Genomic DNA, 20,500 nt, shown 5'->3' with positions numbered 1-20,500 from the left:
AGCCTTTGCGGAGCCCTGGGGAGGGGTGGGCTTCAGCTTCTCCCGGGGCACAGACTGAGCTCCCGCTTCTTCAAGGCCATCTCTCCAGTATGGCCAGAAATTCCCCTCAGGTATCCTGATCCAGATGTGGGAGCTGGTCATGAGTTCCCAGAGACTTTGTCATAGGGCTCGTCCCTTGGGACCTGGAAGGCCCAGCCCAGAGCCGATCTCCAGGTACATAATGGGCCCAGACGGTGACCTCCACGGAGACCATAGCTCAGGGCCCACTGAAGGCTGAGCTGTGTTTCCTCATTCCAGGAAGCCAGCAGGTCCTGAGCGTGAGCCAGGCACTCCAGCCCCAGAAGGCCAGCTGCGGCGGTCCAGGGTGATGAGTATGCAGGAAGGTTCTAGATCAGGATCCATGAGCGGGAGGCCACTTCGGGCCCTGGTCGCCCCTGTCCATCATCAAGTTAAAGTGACGCTACCTCCCTCGTCCTGTGAGCATTTCCATGTGCCTCACCCTGGGGACACCGCCTTACTGTGTACACTGTCCTACTAGTTTGGTCCAAATTCTCAGGTTCTGCTGTGTTGTTGTTTGTTTACTTGTCTGATGGCAGACACTGACAACTTTGGGGAAGGTGAGAGCAAACCTCCCTATCAGGCTGGATGGAAATAAGCCTCAGACTGAATTCTGCCACACACCTAGACATTTTTTGAACACTGTTTATTTGCCAGCGGGTCCAGCAGAGTCCAGACGGCCTGTTTTGCGGGCTCAGTGAAGTCACAGCCATCTGTCTCTCTAGGAGCCCCGACCATACCTCCCCCCAAGGTCTCACCAGATGCTTTCACTTTGCTCCTTCAAGAGTCAAGAGTGTCTCAAAATTCGTGTGGCCCGCATGTCTTGAATACCTCTATTTTCACCTAGGAGAATGCGCTTCTAACGTTTACTCTGCGAGTTCTCAGATGTCTGGTGCTGAGCGGTAAGAAAGACAGCCAAGCGCTTCCCAGAGCCCCGTCTGCAGAGCGGACCCTACACCGGGCTGCCAATGCCAGCCTGGGTTGGGGTGTCCCTCGTTGAATGCCGCTGGTTGCAGCTGGCCCAGTGATACCACACAGAACATCTCATGTCTGTGAAAGGGGTTTTAAGATCAATCATTGACATCTCACCAAGGAAGCAAGACAATGGCCCTGTCTTCAAGGAGGTGCAGTGTCTGATCAGAGCCGCCGACGAGAAAAGACCACGTGCAGCCCAGAGTCCTGGGCAGACAACAGAGTGATGCCCTGTGCATTCTGGAATGCACAGAGACGTGTGGGCTAACTTTAGTGGTTCTGCAGCCAAGGAGAGGTCCAGCCAAGTGCTGTCATGGGTGGGAGGTGACCGTCCTGTTAGAGGCATGACTAAGAATTCACATACACTCTATCTCATCGGATCCTTCCAAGGCTTTGCAGTTGATTCCACTATGATCCCAAGGTCATAGAATTAGTAAGTGTCCGGGCTGGGCTATCATCCCACGTCCACCAACACACAGCCCTGCCCCATCCCTATAACCTGCTCCATCTCTTTGTCCGGCTCCCGATTCCTGCCCTCTGTGAAGTGTGAACTCAGGCAGCTCAGCAGCCCAGCTACGTTCAGCTCAACTGACCTGAGAAAGGAGCAGGGGCACACACCCTACTTTCTGTTCTCCCTGGGCCCCAGAGGGGGCGCAGGGCTGCACTTTGGATGAGCTGCAGACAGAGCTGGAACGGCCTCTCACTCCCACATCCTTACGACGGGCCCTGCCCAAACACAGGGCACCTCTGAGGGCCCTCCAACCCCCTGAGAGGTCAGCACGCCCAAACAGACTATGCAGGTGAGGTGCCCTACATAAGCGAGTGAAACGTCTTAGGAAGTCCTTGCCAAACCATTGGGCTCTGGAACTTTCGACGCAGAATAAAACAGAAAGCCAATCGTCCCAACACTCTCCCATTTGAGCCAGAGCTGGTTGCTTCTGCACATTTGAAGCTGGAGCCCATTATTCTGTGGACTCGGACAGTCCTAACTCTGCCTTGGATGGGGGCCAAGACAAATGCCAATTAGGAGACACTTTGGTGGGGCGGACGTACCCCACGGCGGAGGATGTATAGCCCCAGCATCTTTAGCTGTGAAATGGTGCCTGAGTTTCGCTCAGCTGTGAAATGTTCCCTGTCCTTAGAGCCAGAGCACCCGCCCGAACTGCCTTCTACTTTGATCTCTGCAAATTGCTTTAAAGGCCACTCTGTGTCTGCTTTCTCCCCCCTAATCCCCGTTGCCATGGCCTTTGGCCAGAAGAGTCCTGCGGTCACATGCAGCAGTTGGCTGGGCGGCGACAGGCTGCCTCACCCCTCCTGAGCATCTCTGCCTCGTCAGGTTCTCACGGAGGAGAATCTCCGCTTCGGACTCTGCATTTCCCATGGCTAATCCCCCCACCACCCCCGTGGGACCCTCTGATTCTCAGGCACCTTTCTCCCGGCCTGTCGGGATGGAGCAGCCCTTTCCCAGGGCCTCGCGGCCTTGGAAGGGACACGGTGACGCCGGGTGACCCGGCAGGCCCCCCCGCTCCTTTCAGCGAAGCAGTAAATTAGATCTGTGGCTCCTGGGAGCCAGGGCCTCTTCCCGACCCACAGGGACGCACAACTCTTTCTTGGCGGTTTTCTCAGCCACCTCTCTCACTGGGCAAAAACGATAGGGAAGTTCTCCCCATCCCCAGCCTCGCGGCAGGAGGCCTGTGCGCTGTCCTCTGCGGCAGGGGGGAGGGCCCATCAATTATTCAGCGTTGGACCGAGCACTTTGTGCAGAGGCCTTAACAAGTATTTTTATAGACTCTTGTCTCACGAGGTCCCAGAGAGACAGCAAGGTTTCTAGACAATGGAAGCTGCACTTGGAGTCTGAAGACGCGGGTCTAAGCCCAGCCAGCTCCCCGAACAGAGCTGTGTGACCCCAGGCAAGTCTTGAAACGTCTCTGGTTTGTGACTTCTCTGGGGTCTAACTCTCAGGAAGGCCTCTCCAGCCCGGGCCATCGAAAGTGGGGAAAACGTTTGTAAACTGCAGTGTCATTTCCTAATGTTTGTGATTGCTCCTGTGATTCCAGGTGTGGACGCAGGAGCTCTGAGCGATACGCTGAGCCTTGGTCATTAGCACAGGACATTGCAAACCGAACTTCTCTGGGAGGAACGCCTGAGAGAACGCTGGTGAGTGGGTCCCTGTGCCCCCTGCGCCCTGTGGCTGCGATTTCATGACGAGGTGACAACGCCACTGGGTGCCGTGGTCTAGGCTCTGTGCTTATTGGTGAGGAAGGAAGTGTCAAGGCCGCTCCACCCAAACCATGCATTTGGCAGGGGAGAAGCAGAGCCCTGAGGGGAAGTGAGTGGCCACGGTCACTCGGGCTGGGGGTGGGCATGGGGTCCCTGGAGCTGACGCCCCGGTCAGGGACTCCTGTTTCCCACCCGAGTTGGGCCTGTCCAAAACGGTGGCCCCATTCCCCTTCCCTAGCAGCAGTGCTGGGACTCCTGGAGCAGGCAGTGAGGGAGTGAGGATCGCAACCCACCGGGCCTCTCACCCCCGGTACAGAGGACTGTAGAATGGGATGGTGTTTGAACTAGGCTCAGAGACTCATCAGATTCAAACCTGAGGCTACGGGGAAAGGCCAAAACGTCAGGTTGAGACCAGTCTCCCAAACCCACCCCGGCCCCCCACCCAGACTCGCTAGAAACATTCTGACCTTGAAGCTGCCAGAGGTCTTCTACTGGGCAGGAAACCATCTGGAGGTGTGAATTTGTTCACTAGCTCACAGCGCCGCCGTCCTCAGCATTTACTGAACATCTGCTGTTGGCAGTGCCCTGTGCTCAGGACACAAAAGAGAAAGGAATGTCCTTCCTATCGAGGAGCTAGACAGTAGTCAGGGAGCCAGACACTCCCACGGTTCAAGGTCATACAGGCCAGGGTGCCGTGCGCGTGACAGAGGCCAACGCTGGAAGCAGTCGGAGAATGGCCTGGAAGGTGGGGTATCCTGGAGGGTTTTGGCCAGCCCTCAGATGAGCTTCAAAGCAGAGCTGTAGACCCAGTGAGAAGGGAGTTCCCTGAAGGGCCTGTGATGGACAAAGGGATAAAACCGACTGCCCAGAAAGTCCTCCTTCTTTCATTCATCCTACAACTCATTCACCCATCCAACAAATTTATTGAGCACCTACTATGTGCCAGGCACTGTTCTGAGTGCTAGGATCACAGCAGTGAACAAGAGAAAGTCACTGCCCTCAGGGGACTTACATTCAACGTGTAACATCCTAGTTCTGTGAGTGAGGAGAGCTATGAAGAAAAAGGAAGCAGGGACATCTCAGTGGGCTGGTCAGAGCTGGTCTCTGTGGAGGTGACTTGAACGGGTGTGTGAGATCAGGGGGAAGTCAGTTGATGGAGCAAGGCATGAGGGCAGGAGCACAGCCTCAGGCTGTTAGAGGAAATGGCTGGAGTCTCACAATGGTTTGTGGCAGGAGGAGTGATCCAGGCAGCAAACGGGTGGCTTCCAGGACGTGGAAAGCGGAGGGATCTCCTGGTGGCAGCTCGCAGCCCCTGCGGGCATGCCCTCCCCTGAGGGGTACATCACCGGTGCATGGGAGGAAGCCAGGTACCACTCCACTTCCCTCAGTAGCATCCCAGAGCGCACACGCAACAATAAAGCCCACACACACCTCCCCACCCCAACCCCGTCCCAGCTCAGTTTGCCCCCGCCATGCACGCACAGTTTGTACCCAGGGTCCTGTCTCTGCACCATGTCTTCCCCCCATCTCTGGCACTCCCAACACCAGCTCTGACCAAGACCTGGAATAAAGATGAGCTGGGAAAGATGATCTGCGAAGGGCCAGACCAGCGGGTGTCCCCTCCTGCTTCGGTCACCATGGCAACCTCAGAGGAGGCGAGAAAACACGTTCTCTGGCAGCTCCTGGAAGCGCCCTGGTGACCGTGGGCCGCAGGGCTGTGTCCCCCAGCCTCTCAAACCTGGTCGTTAGGGCTCCCTGAGTCTACAGAACACAGACGGGATTTCACAGCCTCCATCGGCCACCGGAGGTCAGTCCTGAGGCCCAACCCTGCGCGCTCAGTTTAAGATAAACATCGGGGTTTCATGATTAAACCTAAAAAAGCCTGCCTCGTCCCAGCTGCACTTCCTTGTCCCAGACCTACCGACCTGTCACCCACCTGGAACGAAAAGGGACTCGCTGCTTTAGAAAAGGAAAGAAAAAGTTCAGGCGTGAGCCATGGCCTGAGCCACGCTGGAAGCTTATAAAACGCAGTGCAGACGCTGGAGCGCTTTTCCCCCACTCTGTCCTCAGCCCGGCGGTGGCTGCAGGGTGGACGCTGCAACACCTCATTTCAAAAGAGGGGCCGGCTGGGGCTTCCCTGGTGGCGCAGTGGTTGAGAGTCCACCTGCCGATGCAGGGGACGCGGGTTCGTGCCCCGGTCCGGTAAGATCCCACATGCCGCAAAGCGGCTGGGCCCGTGAGCCATGGCCGCTGAGCCTGTGCGTCCGGAGCCTGTGCTCCGCAACGGGAGAGGCCACAGCAGTGAGAGGTCCGTGTACCGCACAAAAAAAGGGGCCGGCTGAGACCCAGATAGGCGAGGCGAGGTGACTCCCCAAGTCTCAGAGCTCCTGCTGGAGACGGGCTCCGGTCCCAGAGGACAGACCCGCAGCCCAGGAAGCAGGGGTCCCCTTTGTCCTCAGCCCTGGCAGCCCCTGACCCGCTCTCAGGTCACGGCCTGTGGGTAGAAGGTGAGGATGTGTGGCCCTGCCGAGAGCTGGCAGGCAGGCCTGGCCCGGTTAAAGCCAGAGTGGGTGCCGTCCCTCCCTTCGTGCAGCCCCTGCTCCCAAGACGCTGGGCGGCCCCCGAGCCCTGGACCCGAGTCCCTGCAATGAGCGTTTTAGGCCTGGTGACACATGGAACACACCCACAGGGCGGCTCTCTTTGGGGGACTGTTGGGTCGGGCTCATCCATCAGGGGCCCGAGGCCCACAGAGGTAGAAGGTGGACGAGCAGACGTAGCAGCAAGCACGGCAGTGGACACAGAGCCAGCGGCCCTGCCCTCACACCCCCGCCCCGGGGAGCGGGCCCCGCTGCTGGCTCTGTGTCCTGCGGGGACATTTCTGCAGTGAAGAATCGGCTGCGCTGTGGCTGAGGCCCTCACAGGATCTGAATTTCCTCAGCAAGGCAGGTCTGGCAGGGATGGGTGTCTCAAGGGTCCGTTCCTGCCTTTATCAACCCCGCCCTCAACCCCTGTGTGTTACCCGCTGCTCTGCTGCTGGGGGCCAGGGCCGGCCTGCACGCGTGTGCAAGGGAGTCTGCGCTGCGTGTATCACCAAGCCTAAACCCAGGGCGTGTCAGCTTATGCACGAGGACCCACGGGTGGCACTTCTGCTGGAAGCAGCAGCATGCGTGTCCGTTTATCCCCGTGGAAAATTGTTATTACATCCTCATCAAGCGCTGCCTGCAGTAGATCGTAAATTAAGAAACATATCAGGGACTTCCCCGGTGGTCCAGTGGTAAAGAATCCGCCTTCCAATGCAGGGGACACGGGTTCCATCCCTGGTCGGGGAACTAAGATCCCACCTGCCGTGGGGCAACTAAGCCCACGCGCCACAACTACTGAGCTGAGAAAACCCCCATGCCACAACTAAAGAGAAGCCCACGCGCCACAATGAAGATCATGCGTGCTGCAATTAAGACCCAATTCAGCCAAAAATAAATAAATAAATGAATATATATATTTTTAAATGACAAGAAACATACCAACTGTGAATGCAGATGGACTCTTAGTAAAAGCTTCTTTGAGTCCACAGTGGTCATCCACTCTCTGGTTCTCCGCTGGAGGTGGCACCCTCTAAGGGACACGTGGAAATGGGGGGAGGGAGCCTCTTTTGGTGTTCAGGTTGTTTTATGACACTGCTTAGCTGTCAGTCCTATGCTTTGCCTCCCCAAATGAACTGTATGTTGCCCCACATTTCAGTCAGCGCTCTTGGTTGTAAGCAGCAGAAAGCAGTGTTATCGTAAGGTGTACACAGAGTCGGCAGGAGGTAGAGACCCAAGAGAGAAAACAGGCAGAATCGGGGCGGCTCAGAAAACCGAGAGGCGAGAGGGCCCGTAGTGATGTGTCGGAGACCCGCTCATCGGGGCACTAGGCTTTTATCCACACAAACACCCCCGCCCGGAGCACTTCTGACACCAGACGTGTGAGTTTCCCACCCCAAACAACCCTCCAGTTCTCTCCAGACACGAACTGGGTGTTCTACGAGTTAACTCAATTTTGACGCTATCCACCTAAAGGTAGCGTCAGATCCCACAAGTTAAGGGCTCAGTCCCACAAGACTGTCCCCCACTTCACACACCAATTGCAAGTCCCAGGTTGTCAGCTGAACTTCTGACCAATGGCTGTAAACCAGGAATTGCCCACAACCCCTTCCTCAGATTCAGTCATCTGCTTAAATAGCTCACAAAACTCAGGGAAGCATTTAGTACTTGTATTTACCATCCAAGTGAAGAGGTCCATACCCCCTCCAGGCGTGCCATCCCCCCAGCACCTCGGCGTGCTCACCAACCTGGGAGCTCTCAGAACCCCTTCAGTTGGCGTTTTATAGAGGCCTCATTGCATAGGCATAATCGGTTAAATCACTTGTCATTGGTGATTAGGTCAACCTCCAGCCCCTCTCTCCTCCCCAGAGGTCAGGGGTGGGGCTGAGAGTTCCAACCCTCTCATCACGGGTTGGTTCCCCTGGCAACCAGCCCCCATCCTGAGTGGTTTCCAATAGTCACCTCATTAACATAAACTCAGGTGTAGTAGAAGGGGGCTTCTTATTAATAACAGATGACCCTCTTTCCACCTGAGTGTTCTAGAGCTGTTTCAAGAAGTGGGAACAAAACTGAGATACTCTAACAAAAAATACTCTTCTTGCTTTCATCATGTAGGAAATTACAAGAGTTTTAGGAGCTCTGTGTCAGGAACCAGGGATGGAGACCAAATACATATTTCTTATTATATTACAATATTACCCTCCCACAGTCCTTCAGTAAGGATGGTTTGGCTGAGATGAGGCCACATCCCCTGCACTTGACATCTTCCTCCAAGGTTCAACGTCCCTCCATCCTGGCCTCACAGGCCCCAGACTCAGAATCCTGGGCCTGAGCAACCGATTGGCTAAGCTCAAGTCTCATGCTCAACAAATATCCACTGTGTCATTTTATGTTCTTTGTCCAACACACGCTTATGTTGGTTCCAAGTGTCAGGAACCTGGTTCAAAGTAGGAGGCTATATAAAGGCTCTATAATCAAGGTCAGGTGGAACTGCTTCCTACAGGGCCCAGTTGAGGGCCTCAAGCTATCTCATCTGCTTGGCTTCATTTGCTAGGCAGACTCTCTCCCTGTGGTGAGCCGCGAGGCCACGGCCGGCTTCTGGGTGGTTCTGACACAGCCACTCAGGGGGGCTCTGATGGGCCAGTTTGAGTCATGTGGCCGCCCTGAGGCGCGAGCTGTGACTTCCTCACAGGAAACAGAAATGCTCTTTCCGGGGGAGGGAGGGGACACTGGGCAGAAGTCCCCTCACCTCACGATGCTGGGCCTGACAGCCTGTGTCCAGGCGCCCGAGGTCAGGGCAGGTCTTGTGAGGACAGGTGGGGAAGCCCAGATCCCCTCTGCTTCTCTGAGCCCATCCAGATGCCGGGGGAGAGGCATCCGTGCTCTTTGCTTGTTCATTCACAAACATTTAAAGAGAGCAGCTTGGCCCTAAGGGCTGGGGGTTCCAGGGTGCAGAGCCTGGTCCTCGCCCTCTTGAAGCTCAGAGTCCGACAGAGGAGACCATGCAGAAAGTTCCTGGTAGAAAGGCTGTGGCCTGAGAGGGCCACTGAGCCCAGTGTTATGAGCCAGCCTGGAGCCAGGCTGCAGGGTTTCGAATCCCACCTTCGCACTTAGTTCTGTGACCCCAGGCAACCTACTCAACCTCTCTGTGCGCCAGTCTCCTCATCTAGGTCATGGAGACAAGCATAATATTGCCTCGTGGGGGTATTGTGAGGATTAAATGTGTTCGTGCACATTAGCTCTTAGAACAATGCCTGGAGTGACCCGCTCTGAGTAAGCGTCAGCTAATATTGTTGGGATGACATAATTGTTTGGCCGATGTGGTCTCGTTGTATCCCGGGGGCACACACAGCTTGGGCAAGTCAAGGAAAACTTGAAGGGGAAAATCCCTGAGAACTGAGGCAGAGGAGGGAGGAAGGGCATTCTAGGCTGAGGGAACAGCTTGTGCAAAGTCACGGGGGCCGTGGCAGGGCCTGGTGCTCAGTGTTGGAAGGGTTGCGTATCGTGGAGGAGAAATGAGACCCCGGTAGAGGAAGGAGCCGGCCTGAGCCTGGGGTCCAGACAGGGAGAGAGGGGCTTCGAGTTTCTTAGGAAAACGTAGGGCAAGAGGGAGGGAGGGAGTGAGTGTCCCTTGAGAGAGGGACAGAGAGACAGAGAGAGTGAGAGAGAGAATGGGTCAGCGCATCCTTCCCTGCCCTCAGAGCCCATCTAGGAAGTGGGTTTGGATGTTGTCCACGTGGACAGATTAGGTCATGATGAGATGGGGTGTTGGCCGAATGACTGGGCTGCGCCCACCTGGCTCCCCCAGCAGCTGGGGGAATTAGCTCACGGCTGGCACGGCAATATTCGTGGCAGCAACCGTGCGCCCAGAGCGAGCCAGGAGCATGTTTGAACAGCAGTCCTTGTGTGCTGCGTGGGTCCTGAGCACTGGCACGTTGCTGCTGCAGGAAGGCTGACGTGCCGCCGGGGGTTGTCTTCTGCTTCAGGAATTTCATTTTCCCCTGCAGCCCAGTGGCCTGCCTGGCGGGGCATGCCTGGGCCTGGTCGGATTACCATCTGGCCCTGTTTTTCCGGATGCCTCAGGCCCCAGGTCTGGCAGCATCCTGTGGCTTCCCTCCTCAGGCTCTCTGCCTTTGCCACGTCCCCAGTGAGTGTCACTTTGTCTAGGGCTTACTGTAGACCAGGCACTGTTAAAGACTCGATATTTGTCACCTTATGTAATATTCAAAATGACCTGTGAGGTTGATGTTATTACCCTGGGGCTGCGGCTTCGTGAGCCAGGGACCTGGGCAGCCCACAGGGCCCTTGAAAATCTTTTTTTTTAAAATTAATTTTATTTATTTATTTATTTATGGCTGCGTTGTGTCTTTGTTGCTGCGCGCAGGCTTTCTCTAGTTGCAGCGAGCGGGGGCTGCTCTTTGTTGTGGTGTGTGGGCTTCTCATTGCAGTGGCTTCTCTTGTTGCGGAGCACGGGCTCTAGGCGCGTGAGCCTCAGTAGTTGTGGCTCGCGGGCTCAGTAGTTGTGGCACACTGCTCAGTAGTTGTGGCGCACGGGCTTAGTTGCTCCACGGCATGTGGGATCTTCCCGGACCAGGGCTCGAACCCGTGTCCCCTGCACTGGCAGGCGGATTCTTAACCACTGCGCCACCAGGGAAGCCCGAAAATCTTTTTAGTTAGTACTTTTTAACGAGGCGCCCTGATTGCATTTTGCACCAACCCCAGCAAATTACATAGCTGGTCCTGATTCTTCCCACTTGTCAGGAGAAGACACAGAAGCACAGAGTGGTCATGAAGGCACATGCCCAAGATCACAGAACTGGGACCCTGGGGGACTGACCCCAAGGCCTATGCCCTTTGGAGTAGAAAGAGGCTGACCCGAGTCCCTCAACCTTCCCAGCCTCAATTTTGCCGTTCTCGAAATGCGGTGACCCCTCCTGTTTCTCGGGGCAGCTCTGAGGCTGGAGAGAGAGGACGTGCACACTCGCTAAAGCTCAGCCGATCAAGGGTCAGCACCGCTGAATCTCAGCGCACTGACGTTCCCGCCAGTGTTTCCAAGCCATCCTGACCCCTTCTGTGCAGGTCTTCTCTGAACTGATTTAGAAACCACTAATTAAAATAAGCTCCTCCGGGGCCTCCCTGGTGGCGCAGTGGTTGAGAGTCCGCCTGCTGATGCAGGGGATACGGGTTCGTGCCCCGGTCTGGGAGGATCCCATATGCCGCGGAGCGGCTGGGCCCGTGAGCCGTGGCCGCTGGGCCTGCGCATCCGGAGCCTGCGCATCCGGAGCCTGTGCTCCGCAACGGGGGAGGCCACAACAGTGAGAGGCCCGCATACCACAAAAAAATAAAATAAAAATAAATAAAATAAAATAAAATAAAATAAGCTCCTCCACCCGCCGCCCCCTGCCCAGGAGGCAGCTACAAGAAGGCAGTCGTAGCTGTCCACTCCACACCGCCCTCTACCCGGGGCGCTGAAGGAAGACCCTTCCTAACAGGTTCTCCCTCTGCAGGCAGGGTGCAGGTGGCAGAAAGGGGGAGGGAGACAGACGTCCCAGCAGCTTCTTCTGCTCACAAATCTCAGGGCTCATCTGCAACTAGATCCTCTCCAAAAAGCTTCGCTGGAAATAACCAGCACTCCTGGTCAGTGGAGAACGCCCTGTAGGTTAACACCACCCTGGCACACTCCAAACAGACTCTGGCACCTCAGCAAAGAGGCAGACGGCGCCTGGGAGGGGCCCCAGACTGCGGCTAATAGGTCTTTAGATTTGGAGAGATTCTTAAGAAGCCTGTGTGACGGTGAGGCTGCACAGAAGACCCCTATGAGAATACCCCAGATTTGCAGGGCATGCTAAGCCTGCAGAGGGTACATACAAACCTTAGTTGTGCCACTCCCCCAAACCTAGGAGGTTGGTATTATCACCCCCATTTTACAGGTGAGGAAACTGAGGCTCAGCAAGCCTGGCAGCACCTACGGCTGGACCATCTGATCCCAAGTCTAGTGTTTCTGTCTTAAGACCAGTGGTCCTCAACCCTGGTCATCTCAGGTCACTTGGGGAGCTTTAAAATATGCTGATGCCTAAGTCCGGCCACAGACTTACTGAATCAGGACCCCTGGGATGGCCATGGGACGTGTGTTTGTGGAGGTTTCCTCAGGGGATTCTCATGTGTGTGGCTGGAGGCAAGAGCTAGGTTTCTCTGCCGTTGGTTGAGGTGGAAGATTTCTTCTCATTCCCAGGGCCGGGCTCAGAGCATCCCTCTGGTCAGATGCCACTGCAGGAAGGGGTTGCGGGAACCATCCAGAAAGACAGCAAGCTCAGCTCTTCTTGAGTAGCTCCAAGCCTCAGTGAGAGAGGAGCCCACAGTCTCCCTGGTGGCCCAGCCTCCCCACCATCGCCCCATGCCTGGTCCCCATCACCCCAGACAAGCAATCACAACTCTTAGTTTCAGCTTTTCTCCTCAGGCACACACAAGTCAATAAAAATCTCTTCCTTCCCCGCCTTTTCCACACCAAGGGTGGCATCCTCTCCAGGCTGCGAATATATATTTTGTTTCACGTACGCTTTATCTTGGACATTGTTCCCGACCGATTCAGTCTTCTTCACGGCGTCATGCCCTCAGCCCAGATCTTTAAAGCTCACCCTGAAAGCCAAGGGCTCCTCTTCCTGGCCCAAGTCAAATGTCTCCTATTCTGATGGCCCATCTCCACCTGCCAGACACTGTGGGATATGGAGGCTGAGAGCCCGGGGCCTAATTCTGGCTCAGAGCTACTCCTCTGCCTTGTGACTCCAAATTATGGGGCAAGGGCCTGGCTCACACCTCCTCCCTGGGGGTGGGAAGGCCAAAGCGCATCAGAAGACTGCAGCCCCGGCCGGGGAGGCGCTGCTGTGTGGGCCTTTTAGGTGAATGTGAGAACCATCTTTCTAGAAGGTGAGTCACAGCCTCGCTCCGTTTAACAATCCACCCGAGTGCAGGTCGGCTCTCCCTCAGCTGCTGCAGGTTTACTTGCTTCCTCCTCTGACGAGGTGAGAGATACGGTGCTGTACTTGGGGAAGGAAGCTGAGAGTGTGCAGGAGGACTTGCCCCGAAGGGCTGGAGCCTAGGACGGGGTTGTGGTGGACGGGGCGGGGCGGGGTGGGGTCAGGGGGTGCCTGGACCCAAGGCTCACCTGCGTCTGCATGGGGACCCCCCTCCACCCCTCCAGACAGCCTGCGCTCAGAGAGGCCTGAGACCGGCTCTGTCCTTGCTAATCAGTGGGAGCTCTTGGGTGAGTCATTTAACCTCTGGAGACTCAGTCTCCTCGTGTGTAAAACGGGGACAAAAAAAGAAGTAATTACAGGCTTGCAGTGAGTAGTAAATGAGATAATAGGGGTGGACACATTTCATACGTGGTGAGACACTGTACAGAGTCAACACTTTTGTGATTAACTTTTTTGCATGGACTCAGGGCGTTGAAGTAGCCTCTCTTCCAGTCCTGGACTAGCAGTCGGCAGCCCCGTGTCTGAGCCTCTCTGAGCCTCAGTGTCGCCTTCTGAGACCGCATCAAGGGGAGGGATAAGCGCTGACACCGTTCCAATCCTTCCTACAGGCCTCACACCAGCCAGAGGCTTCTCACCGCCTGCGCTTCCCTGTGAGGAGGGGGCTCTGTCCCGCATCCCTTCCAGTCTTCGATCTGCCTTCACCTCCAGCACGGATACGTCTTCTCGGCAAAGCTGCCTCCAGAGATTCCTGCTAACGCTTGTCTGTTCCTGCCTCTCGCAAAGCATGGCGCCCACAGCATCTTAAACCCCGATTGTCGGCAGCTGCTCCGGTGGACACTGCGCAGCTTCCCCGTCCTCCCTCTGGACTCCGGGAGCTGCGCCCGTCCTAGCGATGCCCTCGGGACCCTCGGCCCCAGCTGGGTGAGACCCTTCCAGAGCAGGACCCGACCTTGCCGCCCACCAAGACTCCCACGGTGCCCTCCACCACCTCCCATGTCTGGCTGCCCAGGCAGGTTCTAAAATGTCTGTGCCCCAGATCCGAGGAGAAGACGCAGCCAGTGGGGTAGAAGGAGCAGCCCCACCTCCCGATGACCACCTGCGGAGCCTGAAGGCCCTCACGGAGAAACTGAGGCTGGAGACCCGCAGGCCCTCCTACCTGGAATGGCAGGCCAGACTGGAGGAGCAGACGTGGCCCTTCCCGAGGCCGGTGGCCGGGCAGCGGGCCTGTGTGGAAGAGGGGCCCTCGCGCCCCCCAGGAGCGCCCAGGCGGCATCCTCCACCCCATGGCATGGCCAGCCAGGACGATGGGGCCCCGTCCACCGGCAGGCTGGAGGGCTTCGAGAGCATCGACGAAGCTATAGCCTGGCTCAGGAAGGAGCTGGTAAGTGAGTGGCTGTCCCTCCAGGAAGCCCCAGAAAAGACGCCATTCTCTCTCTGTCTCTGTCTCCACCCCTCCGTCTCTCTGTCTCTGTCTCTCCCCCATCTCTCCCCCTCCCAACTGCACATTTTCCTGTTTAGTCAAGGGTGGGCCTCATTACTGTGTGGGTATATGTGGTCCATGTGCCCATCAGCCCCCAACCACAGGTCCTTGTGGAGAGCCTGAGCCCGTGTTTTTTATTTTTTATTTTTTGGCCACGCCTTGCAGCATGTGGGCTCTTAGTACCCCGACCAGGGATGGAAGCCTCACTCCCTGCATTGGAAGTGTGGAGTCTTAACCACTGGACCGCAAGGGAAGTCCCCCTGAGCCTATGATTTGAAGGTGTCCCCAGCGCCACTCCTGGCATCAGAGTCCCATACACTCCCTCCTGGATGGTGACTGTCCCTCTTCCTCTCTGAATCCCTGTCACCCTGCCACCTGCCCAAGCTGCTGGCCGCTCCTATGGCCCTTCATTCAGCAGCCACCCCCCGCCCCACGGCGCTGCTCTGGGCAGCGGGCTGCATGGGGCAAGCACAGGGCAGCACAGGGCAGCGCAGGGCAGCGCAGGGCAGCGTGAGCACTGCTGTAAGCAGCTCGGGCTCAGCCCAGCAGCGCTCTGCCCACACTGACGGGTGTACAGGGAGCTGCCCAGGGGCAGCGTGGCTGATCAGGCCTGGCGGGGGTGAAGGCTTTGGGCTGAGGCTCGGAGGCTGAGTAGGAAACTGCCCAGAAGTCAGAGCTGGGAGGGCATCCAGGTGGAAAAAGTGTGAGCACAGGGTGTGCGTTGCGAGCCGGGGCCAGCAGCTCGACCTTTTTTCTGCCCACGGGCACAGCAGGCTCCTATCAGGGGCGTCGCTCAGCACGTGAGAAGGGGGTTGGCGTGCAGAGCCGTGCGCCCGTCGCCCAGGGGAGAATCACTGGTCCTGGGCTTGCTGGTGTCTCAGCAGAGCCAGGTGCGATGCTAATCGTGTGCTTTCAACTCCTGCCCCACCCAGCCCATCACCTGCGGCCCAGGTCACAGCTGCCCAGTCGGGCCACTCTGGACACAGGTGAGCCAGCAACCAACGGCCAACCGCCTTCCAGAGCCTCCAGTAACTCCTGGTCCCACAGGGTAGGCAGAGGCCTGCCTGGTTTGCTGGGCAGAATCCTGAAAAATAAATCCCCTTTGGGGCCTGGAATTCCTTGTGAGTTAAGGTAAAGAACTGGGGCCGGGAGGGCTCAGGGCCTCAAGTATCTGATTAATCAGACATCTTTTTTGGTTTTAATCTTTGATGTTGAGACTGTTTCTCAAAACACGTCTCCACTATGTCCGTCCCGGTAACTGGAGTGTTAGTTGCTTGCAGAGAAGACGCGGCCGCTGGGGATTCGCGCTGCGTCTCCAGGCTCCCCATCGCCACTGGGTGCTCTCGGGGCATGTAAGAGGGGAGGATGGGTGGACGCGAAGCTGCTCTTTAAATCCTTGAGGCTGCACTGCTTTGATTTGTTTTCATAAAGAGGAACAAAAAAATAGTCCCATCAATCAAGGATTCAGTTTGTTGGCTTTGGGTTCATTTGAGGTTTGATTGCTTCTGGGAGTGGAGGCTTTGACTTTCTAAGTAAGTTAGCATCCCGCATGGGTCCCTGTTGGGGGTGGAAATCAGAGAAGGAGTTTCCTGGGTGTGAACCAGTAGGGCGTTCTCTCAAGTTGTCCCCCACGTCCGCCGGATGAGAGCCGCCTCTCCACCCTGGCTGTATGTTACACTTACCTGGGAAGCCTTGAAACCCCCAAATCCTAGACCACACCCCAGACCAGTCAAACCAACATCTGGGGGTGGGCCCCGGGCGTCAGTAGTTTTTCAAGCTATTCTCAAAGTACAGCCTGGGTTGAGAACCACTACCATAGACCTACAGGCCGTGCTCATTTTTCTTGCCAAGCCCATTGTAAGCCAAGCAGTGTGAAGTGCCCCGGCCGGAGTGCACTGGCTGAGGGGAGGAAGGTGGACCAGACCAAGGGCACCCAGGGGTGACGTATGGAGTCACACTCCGCAGGCAGGGAGAGGAACGTTAATCGTCAGGACTAACGTGGCTGCCTAAGGCTGTTGTAAATAAGTACAGGGAACATCGGCGTTATTAATAATGCTTTATATTTGCGTATTTTCCCCCTTTCCGCGCCACTTCTCTGTGCTTCCAAAGGTGGGCAATAAGCATAATAATAATAAGCTTAAGATTTGTTACCAATTGAGTGATTACTGTGTGCCAGGTGTTTCACATGCATGACTTACCTCTTCTGAGTGTCACATCACCTTCCTGTTGCCCCATTTTACAGAAGAGGAAACTGAGGCTCAGAGGGGAATGGAGCAATAAGTGAGAGGGTAGAAATTTGACCAGTGGCCTGTCTGGTTGGCTCGCCCAGGCTCTTCTTAACCACTGTACTGCATAGTGTCTTCCAAAGGCAGTTGATTTTGTTCCGTGACCTCACAAAGATGTTGGCAGTCAGTAGGTGGGGCAGAGGGGGAAACAAAATTGAGAGTCCAGCCCTCACGCTGTGGTCTCTTGTGTTCCTACAGCAGACCTGTGCGATTGCTGTTATGTCTCCATTATACAGATGAGTAAACTGAGGCTCGTAGAGTCAGACGACCTGCCTAGAATTATATGACTAGTAAGTGGTGAACTCAGCCTTCACCAGTGAGAGTAGAGCTCTGGGGAGAAAAGCAGGGGGTGAGAGGTGTCCCTCCCACAGGGCCCCATCGGGCAGGCCTCCTCCAGCTGCAGGTAGAGAAACTCTCAGAGCAAAGGCTCTCCAACTCTAATGGGAAGATTCTGATCTTGTTAAAATGAAGATTCTGATCCTACAGGTCTGGGATGGGGTCCATGATTCCAAATTTCCAACAAGCGCCAAGGTAGCGCTTGCTATACTGCTGGTCCACGGACCACACTTTGAGAATCAAGGACTGAAAGGCAGGCAAGACTGGGGTCAGAGAACCAAGAAGGGACCTCAGAGGGAACCCCCAAGGGTTCCCAAGCCTGTGCCCTAAACCCCGTCCCTGCTGTAACTGTCCTTTGGGCTTGGACTCAGCCAGTGGGCTCCGGGGATGAAGCCACATCATCCCACACCGAATGGTCCAAGAGCTGAATTAGTTCAGAAGACTTTAAGTCTGAGATCAGAGCAGCCCAAATGCAGACCAGCAGGCAGGCCAACTGAAATGTGCAGTTCTGCCTGCTTCTGAGATTAACGAGTAACAAAGGCAACTTATAAAATCCTTTGACTGACTTGAAAACAGAGTTGAACATTTGATCAACACGCCCAGGCTCCTGTTTTAACTCTCAGTCAAAACATTAAACTTCACATCATTGTTTTCCCTAATTCGTCATCTGTTACCTCATTGAAGGTGTCCTTAAAAATTAACCTGTTTTTTAAAAACAGTGATTTCAAAAGTGCTTTCAAATAACCTTTGTTTTATTTTAAGCCCAGAGTCAAGTTTTCGCTATACTCGGGCAGGCTCTCTCTACCGATTTATCAGACCCATGTGCAAATTTGTCTTTTCTCTTGATGTGGCCAAGGAAACATGAAAAATCTGTAATTCAGTCAGCTGTGTAGCTATTGGCCCCACATGATGCCAAACTCAGTTGGCTGGGAGTTCGGGCTCAGTCGTGGGTTTGTGCCCTGAACGGGTCTCTGACCATCAAGAGCTTATACCGGAGCAGTTGATGAAACCACTGAGGTTCTTTTTTTTTTTTTTGCGGTACGCGGGCCTCTCACTGCTGTGGCTTCTCCCGTTGCGGAGCACAGGCTCCGGACGCGCAGGCCCAGCGGCCATGGCTCACGGGCCTAGCCGCTCCGCGGCATGTGGCATCCTCCCGGACCCGGGCACGAGCCCGTGTCCCCCGCATTGGCAGGAGGACTCTCAACCACTGCACCACCAGGGAAGCCCCCAGCAAGGTTCTTGTTGTCAACGCTGACCCTCCTAGAGGCAGGCGATGTCGGGTCTGGAAGGACGGGCGGTCCACCCCTGTCTCCTAGGAGGTTAGCTCAAAGGCAGAGAGCGACTGCCTGAATCTTGGCTTATTTCCAAGGCCAGAGAGTGTCCTAGCAGCTCCCTCAGGGTCCACCCTTCCTCTCAGCTTTCACTGCAGGGAAAGCGCTGTCTGTCGCTCCTGACACCCCCAGGGACCTGCAAGTAGAGGATTTTCCTTCAGAGTAACATGTTGGGGGTACAAGGAGGGTGGGAATCCTGAAGCCCTGTTGGCACTGCTCCTCCAGCCAGGAAGGCTTGACCCTCAGCTCCCTGTGTATTCAGGAAAGGTGTCACCATCCAGCCATGGCAGGCAGGGCTGCCGCCTCTGTGCCTGGCAGCTTCGGGCCACCTGACTCCCCAGGCTGAGACCCAGCATCGTTTACTGGGGAGACCGACTCAGAGCCTAGTGAAGTGGCCTCTGCAGCTCTGCTTGGTCCAGGCTGCTCCCGCTGCCAGAGGCCACAGCCTCCAGCTTTCCACCTTCAGGGTGGCCTCACTAGGTGCAGGTGGCCTGGAGTGGGGCTGGGGCAACGCTTCCGGAAGGGGTGAGCTAGAAAGGACGTGGCCCTGAAGCTGTGGGTCTCAGCCCTCTAGCTGAGCCTGAAATTCAGAACATGTCACAAACCTCTGGTTGCGTTTGGCCCCAGAGCTTGCAGCCCAAGAGAAAAAGGGACACTCCCTTCTGCCTCTCTCTTTAGTGCTGCTCAAACGCTCCCCTTGCCAACATGAAGGATAAAGAAAAGGGAGAAATCGTCTACTTGGCCTGTGCGGTGCCAAAACTAAAACCAGAACAAAACATTCCAGCTTCCTAAGGCGTTGTCTTTGTGGCCAGAATCCCTGGGTTTGATCCCCACAGACAGAGCCCCCCCACCCCCCACCCCCGCCAAAAAGGTGTTTATGGTTGTTAGAAAAAGGGAAAGGAAACCTGACAAGTGTTAATTATTCTAAGGCCTGCCATGGCAGGAGGCCCGTAGCCCTGGACCCAGCTGGCCTCTCCGGGTTAACCCTCTCTTGCCTGTGCTGCCCGCTTGACAAGCACGTGACTGGTGTGTCCAGGCACAGCCCTCTGAGGCCAGTGTTATCCACTGCTACTGAGTGTTAGTGGCCAAATGACAGTTCAAGCTCACTGAGCATCTTCTGATGGGGATGGAGGTGAGAGGCGTGAATCCCGCCCATCTGGGGGAGCATTTTATGGTCCTCAAGGCACGTTTATGTACAGTATCTGAGTGAGACGGCTTGGAGGTATTTGCTATTCCTGTTTTACAGATGAGAAGACTGAGGCTCAGAAAGATGATGAGCCTGAGAGTCAGAGAGGTTAAATGACTTGCCCAAGGTCATATGTAAGGGTGTGGCTAAGCCAAGGCACAGACCTGCATCTCCTGGCTCTGGACCCAGATCTCTTTCCTTTGTACTGGGTACAGGTGCTCACATCAGATGTTCAAGTCAGTGGGCCCACGAGTTGTCAAAAAGCCTGCATTTGAAACTCTGCTGATTTCAGAATGGGGGGACTTCCCTGGTAGTCCAGTGGTTAAGACTCCAACCCTCCAATGAAGGGGGCGCAAGTTCAATCCCTGGTCAGGGAATCTAAGATCGTGGCACGGCCGAAAAAAAAAAATCAGGCCTTGATTTTAGAATGGGACACATGTAAGGGGTCACAGAGAGTTATTAGCAATGCCTCATAACAACCCTATGGCAGGGATTGGGGCAGCCATGCCCGGTCCATAATGAGGATAATAACTTGCTCAGAGCTACCGAGGGGGCTGCTGGCTGAGCTGGGGTTTGACGCACAAGCGTTTCTAGCCCAGGTGTCACTTTGCCCGAGGCTATGTCTCCTCTGTGTAGCTGGGGCTTTCCACCCATCCGCTCCTGCAGGAGGAAGGCTATCTCGTTAATCTGGCCAGATACCGCCCTTTAGCGGTTACTAAAGAATTGCTAAACAAAGGGGCCCACAAAGGAAATACTCCAAAACATCAATGATCTTTATTTCTGGGAGCTGATATTATCCTTTGGACTTTTCTGTACTTTCTGAAATTTCTAAAATAGAAATATATATGATTAGGGAGACAAAAAGATTATAAAAGTAAAAGACAAAAGACGGGAAAGAACTAAGCTCCTCTTCTAGCCAGTGTAATTGGCACACATGCCTCCCCTCATAGCTTCCAGATTAAATAAGGCATCGGATCTCCTAGAAAAAGATAAAAAATGAGATCTGCCGTCGCCAGACATCCCCCGCTTGGCATTAGGTAGGAACTGTTAACCAGTGGGAACCAGTGGGATGAAGGTGGC

General features: G+C 55.4%; 1 protein-coding gene across 1 annotated transcript in view; it reads left to right on the top strand.

Annotated features, from left to right (window-relative positions):
- Window positions 1-20,500, top strand: part of FAM167A (family with sequence similarity 167 member A) — a 33,206-nt gene that overhangs the window by 3,042 nt on the left and 9,664 nt on the right. The window contains exons 2-3 of the mRNA XM_060101579.1: window positions 3,087-3,186; window positions 13,411-14,183. Coding sequence (XP_059957562.1) covers window positions 13,824-14,183 — 360 coding nt within the window. The 5' untranslated portion in view covers window positions 3,087-3,186; window positions 13,411-13,823. The remainder of the gene's footprint in view (window positions 1-3,086; window positions 3,187-13,410; window positions 14,184-20,500) is intronic.

The sequence above is a fragment of the Mesoplodon densirostris genome, chromosome 6 (genome assembly GCF_025265405.1).
Source record: "Mesoplodon densirostris isolate mMesDen1 chromosome 6, mMesDen1 primary haplotype, whole genome shotgun sequence".
In the NCBI taxonomy this organism is placed as follows: domain Eukaryota; kingdom Metazoa; phylum Chordata; class Mammalia; order Artiodactyla; family Ziphiidae; genus Mesoplodon; species Mesoplodon densirostris.
The sequence above is the reverse complement of the archived record's forward strand: the minus strand, read 5'-3'. Positions and strand labels throughout refer to the sequence as shown.